The sequence below is a fragment of the Aquarana catesbeiana genome, linkage group LG03, assembly GCF_042186555.1.
Source record: "Aquarana catesbeiana isolate 2022-GZ linkage group LG03, ASM4218655v1, whole genome shotgun sequence".
Taxonomy (NCBI): domain Eukaryota; kingdom Metazoa; phylum Chordata; class Amphibia; order Anura; family Ranidae; genus Aquarana; species Aquarana catesbeiana.
The window spans coordinates 625641699-625647698 of record NC_133326.1 but is presented as its reverse complement, the minus strand read 5'-3'; the positions used below and the strand labels follow the sequence as shown (position 1 = coordinate 625647698).

General features: G+C 46.8%; 1 protein-coding gene across 2 annotated transcripts in view; it reads left to right on the top strand.

The window, feature by feature from the left end:
* Window positions 1-359: 359 nt before the first annotated feature.
* Window positions 360-6000, top strand: part of LOC141133187 (uncharacterized) — a 70938-nt gene continuing 65297 nt past the window's right edge. For both annotated transcript variants that reach the window (XM_073622389.1, XM_073622388.1), the window contains exon 1: window positions 360-445. In XM_073622389.1, the coding sequence (XP_073478490.1) occupies window positions 436-445 (10 nt within the window). In that variant the 5' untranslated portion in view covers window positions 360-435. The remainder of the gene's footprint in view (window positions 446-6000) is intronic.

The following is a 6000-nucleotide window of genomic DNA, read 5'->3' as shown; positions in this document are numbered from 1 at the left end:
GGTTGTCTGAACTCTGGCACAGATCATTCAAGAAAATATAAAACTTTATTGTTCACACCTGTATGAAGCAGCTAGCCTTGCCAGGCGAAAGTGGACAGCCATGGCAACAGCACACCTATCAGCAGAGGTTTATATCAGAGTAAAGCCGCTTTCTGATTATACCACACACCATATGACTGAATTCTTTTAACTCTGGAGCACCTGTCCTAGAATAATACATTATCAGCACGGCCACGCACCATAACTAGCTCCCCTCAACCCACACTAAGCATGGCTGAAGGAGCTTCTAGGACGTCGCATCCTCCCCCCCGACAGCCAATAGCGTTCGCGCTTTCAGTTTACGCCTGCTACTGGTGCCGAGCCTACCAATGAGCGTGTGGTGTGCCGCGCGCAGGCGCTGTGACTGCTTTGGAAGTTCCCCTCTTGGTTGTGGACATGGATTACGGTAATGGCGGAAAAGATGGGGATGGAAGCTCGGGGGGTGGTGACTGGCAAGGGGACACGTGGAGCTGTGACTGGAGTGGGAGTGCAAATGCAGGAACTGGTATTGGAGAGGACAGGCTGCCTGCATCCTCAGTGCAGGAGGAGGAGGGGGTTCAGTATCAGGAGAAGTGTATGGTCAGCCATAAAAATCTGCTCCCCTCTAGTCCTCTAATTGTTTTATAGTAAAAAAAAAAAAAATACCCAGCTTTCCATGTAGAATCTTGTGTGTGCTGAACCCAGCAGTCAGTGGTCCGGTTTCCATAGAAATGTATGCGCTGGGGTATCCTCTTCAGCTTGGTGCCTGCAAACTGCAGTCCCATTGGCTAGGCTCACATGTGCATGTCGCAGGTATAGCAGCCCATGCATGTGACCCAGAGAAACGCGGGGAAAGACCCTTTTCTTTTTTTTTTCTGACCCTTTTTTAAAACCGCGGCACCATGCTGTTTTGTGTGCGTGGGTTCCAATGCATGTGGTGGTGGGGGGTCGCCATTAAGAATGATGGCAGCCCTGGCCGTCTGCTAAAGAGCAGTGCATGCCTGTGCAGGTCGGGAACACGTGTGATAATGCACACATTCCCAACCCGCACAAATGTCAACCTAGCTTAAAGTGATACTAAAGGTTCGTATACAAATAACAAACATCATACTTGCCTCCTCTGTGCAGCTCATTTTGCACAGTGACCCCGAACCTCGTCTTCTGGGGTCCCTCGGGGGGCTCTCACGTTTTCTCCCCGCATCAGATAATCCCCTAGGAGAAGCGCTGTCCCGGGGACGGGGGTTACCTTGCGAGTCCAGTATTTGCATCCATAGACACGAATGCCAAACTCGGGCCCGGCGCCTGTGTCATTGGATTTGATTGACAGCAACGGAAGCCAATGGCTGCGCTGCTATTAGTCCATCCAATCAGGACCCGAGACACCGGCTTTTGCTGGTGTGTTTGCCCCGGGACGGGATAGAGGGGGTACAGGTAAGTAAAAGGGGGGCTCGCCGGGGGGGGGGCTGCAGCATTACAGGAGGTTTTTCACCTCAATGCATAAAATGCATTGAAGTGAAAAACCTCAAAGATTTACAACCCCTTTAAGGACTCATTCACACTAGTCTCGCTGTCTGTAGAGTGATCTCCAAAGGGCATTTGACAGGCAGTGAGGAGGCACTGTAATGCCTGCTTGCCTCCTATGCTTTTACCCCTTGGATTCCACACTAGCGGTTGTAGAGCAGCCCCATTGACTCGAACAGGGAGGTATAATTACTGCATCACTGCATGTGTACACCCCTGCCTCGGCAGCTAGAAGGGGAGTGGTTGGGGGTAGTAAAACCACGGCTCAACGGCAGGGTCTTAGCCTAGGTTCACATACACTATATTGCCAAAAGTATTGGGGCGCCTGCCTTTACACGCACATGAACTTTAATGGCATCCCAGTCTTAGTCCGTAGGGTTTAATATTGAGTTGTCTTACCCTTTGCAGATATAAGAGCTTCAACTCTTTTTCAAAGGCTGTCCACAAGGTTTAGGAGTGTGTCTATGGGAATGTTTGACCATTCTTCCAGAAGCGCATTTGTGAAGTTGGGCACTGATGTGGACGAGAAGGCCTGGCTCGCAGTCTCCACTCCACTATGTAGGGCAGTCAAGTTCCTCAAACTCACTCATCCATGTCTTTATGAACTTTGCTTTGTGCATTGGCCCAAATCATTTGGTGGAGGGCGGGGGGGGGGGGGGGGTTCTGTTTCAGGGGTTGGGTTTGGCCCCTTAGTTCCAGTGAAGGGAACTCCTAAGGCATCAACAAACCAAGGCATTTTGGACAATTTCATGCTCCCAACTTTGTGGGGTACACAAAGCAAGGTCCATAAATACATGGATGAGTGAGTTTGGGGTAGAGGAACTTGACTGTCCTGACCTCAACCCGATAGAACACCTTTGGGATGAATTAGAGCGGAGACTGTGAGCCAGGCCTTCTCATCCAACATCAGTGCCTGACCTCACAAATGCGCTTCCTATAGACACACTCCTAAACCATGTGGACAGTCTTCCCAGAAGAGTTGAAGCTGTGGGCCAACTCAATATTCAACCCTACGGACTTAGACTGGGATGTCATTAAGGTTCGAAAGTATCCCAATACTTATTATAGTGTATGTGCGGGTTGGGAAGGCGTGCACATGTGGTTCCTTGCGATGTGTTTTTAGAAAAGCTCCTGAGATGTGTTTACCCACATTTCTTACAGGTTTAGCAGCCCATCCAAATGGGCTGCTGTACCTATGACGTGCCTGTGCAAATGTGCACACATGACCCACACATATGTGAACCTACTCTATCCACACCCCAACCACTCGTGTGAACGAGCCCTAATTGAATCCTGTCAACTTACACATAGACTGGACAGACAGAAATCAGTTACAGGCCTATAAGTCTACAGGGTGCAGGCACAGAGCTTAGGAGGATATCCCAACGCTTTTGATCCATGAAAATCAGATAGCTGAATGCTTGAGCAGCACACAGTAGTTCTGCGTTAGTAATTATTTTTTTACTCTAAGAATATTAGAGAGAGCCAGCACAAGGGACTAAATTTAAACCTAAGTGCCCCTTGCGCTGGTGCCAGCTGTCAGAGTTGAAGTCCTCTGCCTCCCTGGAGCTTTACTTTTGGTACTGCAGAAGGGGGAGGGGCTTCATAGAGCTCAGGGACCTGTCACAGGCACTCATTGAGAGTGCCGACTATGTCCACCCCCACCCCCCACCCCCCCGCCATTTTTATATGAATGGAGGAGGTGGACCTTTAACACTTCACCCCCGGAAGGATTTACCTTCCTGACCAAGCCCTTTTTTTGAGATACGGCACTGCGTCGCTTTAACTGACAATTGCACGGTCGTGCGAAGTTGTGCCCAAACAAAATTGACGTCCTTTTTTTTTCCACAAATAGAGCTTTCTTTTGGTGGTATTTGATCACCTCTGCGATTTTTCTTTTTTACGCTATAAACAAGAAAAGTGCAACAATTTTGGGAAAAAAAGCAATATTTTATCATTTTTGCTATAATAAATATCGCCAAAAAATATATAAAAAAACAAATTTCTTCCACAGTTTAGGCCAATATGTATTCTTTTACATATTTTTGGTAAAAAAACATCGCAATAAGCGTATATTGATTGGTTTGCACAAAAGTTATAACGTCTACAAAATAGGGGATAGATTTATGGCATTTTTATTATTAGTTTTTTTTTTTTTATTATTAATGGTGGTGATCTGCGATTTTTATCATAACTGCAACATTGCAGCGGACAGATTGGACACTTTTCACACTATTTTGGGACCATTGGCATTTATACAGTGATCAGTGCTATCAAAATGCACTGATTGCTGTGTAAATGTCACTGGTAGGTAAGGGGGTTAAACACTAGGGGGCGATCAAAGGGTTTACTGTGTTCCCTCAGCATGTTCTAACTGTAGGGGGGGATGGGCTCACTAGAACATGACAGATCACTGGGAGCAGTAGATCCCTGTCATGTTGCTAGGCAGAACAGGGAAATGCCTTATTTACATAGGCATCTCCCCGTTCTGCCTCTCCGTGCCATGATAGCGGGGAACCGGCGGGCACGCTCCGGCGACGCGCCCGCTAGCCGCAGATGATGCAGCGACATACGAGTACGTTGTTTTGCGTGCCACGTTCTCTCCAGTTCTGGGAGGGCGTCTATTGACGTGTTCCCAGAGCCCCTACCCCCTGCATGCCCCGTAATCACTGTGTCCGTGGGACACAGCTGACCACAGTTTGAGGTAAAGGGCCAATCACAGCGGCCATTTACCACGTGATCAGCTGTGTCCAATCACAGCTCATCACATCTACACAAATACCGGTTATCGACATTTCCCTTCCTCAGTGATGTCACGGTGTGAGGAAAGGAAAATTGATAACCGGCTATCCTGTGACAGGGGACATTTTATACTGATAATCGGGGCACTGATCCATCTCAATCAGTTTAGTATATCAGTATATCAGTGAAGAAGAAAAATTACTAATTTGCCAAATTTTATAACAGAAATTAAGAAAAAGTGGGGTTTTTATCAAAATTTTTGGTCTTTTTTTTTTGTTTGTTTTTGTTTGTTTAGTAAAAAAATAAAAATAAAAAACAGTGGTGATTTAAGAACCACCAGTGTTGCATCACCGCAATTATCATTTAAAGTGCAACAGCACTAAAAGCTGTTCGACATGGGTACAGCCTGCCCTTCAGATTTTTTTACATTCGACTACTACGAGCAGCTGTAGCTGCTAGCAGTAATCACCGTGTTCTGCCGGCCAGGAAGGCTTCCTGGCTTCCTGCCCCCCCCCCCCCCCTTGCTGGCAGACTAAAATAGCGCTGCGGGAGGCAATCAACAGTCAGTGTTGATGTGGGAATCGAGCGATTTTTCTTTTCTTCCACCCATGGTGGAAGGAAAGCAAATCAAGTTATCTATGGGTTGCTTTAGGTTAGTGTAACTACAAAGAATTGCTGCTGCAAAATCACTATTCTGGCATGGCCCATTGACTGCATATGGAAAGGAAAGGGAAGGTGCTGAATTGTAAACAGATACAGTTGGACTTTTGCTAGAATCTTTATATTCTTTGGATATAATGAATTTTGCAGCCATACCTCTAAATTATGTGTTATTTTTCCATTGCTTTTGTTGTCACCATTGTGTCATTACCTTAAAATTAAATAAGGGGGCACATGTTGGACTGATTACTAAAACTCACTAACGATTTACTAACTGCTAAAACCAATGGCCACTACTCCATACTGGCACTAATAGACCTCTGTGCGGCCTTTGATACTGTTGACCACCCGCTCCTTCTCAAACTCCGTTCCCTTGGCCTCCAAGAATCTGCTCTATCCTGGTTCTCCTCCTACCTATCACAGCGCTCCTTCAGTGTTACCTACAACTCTGTCTCCTCCTCTCCATTGCCCCTTTCTGTGGGGGTCCCCCAAGGCTCTGTTCTTGGACCCCTTCTCTTCTCTATCTACACCTCTTCCCTTGGTCACTTGATAACCGGCCACGACTTCCAATACATCTATACGCTGATGACACCCAAATCTATTTGTCTACTCCTCACCTCACTCCTTCAGTCTCCTCTTGCGTTACTAACCGACATATCAGCATGGATGTCGCATCAATTCCTTAAGCGAAACCTTTCTAAAACTGAGCTGGTAATATTCCCCCCCACCTGTGCCCCCCTTTATGACTTTTCCATCAAAATCAATTATGCAACCCTCAATCCCTCTCCTCATGCCAGGGTGCTAGGCTTAATCCTAGACTCTGACCTGTCCCTTCAGCCCCAAATCCAATTGTTGTCAAGCTTGTAAACTTCACGTCTGTAACATCTCTAAAATTCGCCCCTTTTTAACAAACGAAACTACCAAGCTACTTATTCACTCCCTTGTTATCTCTCGCCTTGACTATTGCAACTCCCTCCTCATTGGCCTGCCTCTCCATAGGCTATCCCCTCTTCAGTCTATCAGGAATGTTGCTGCCAGACATATCCACCTTGCTAACCG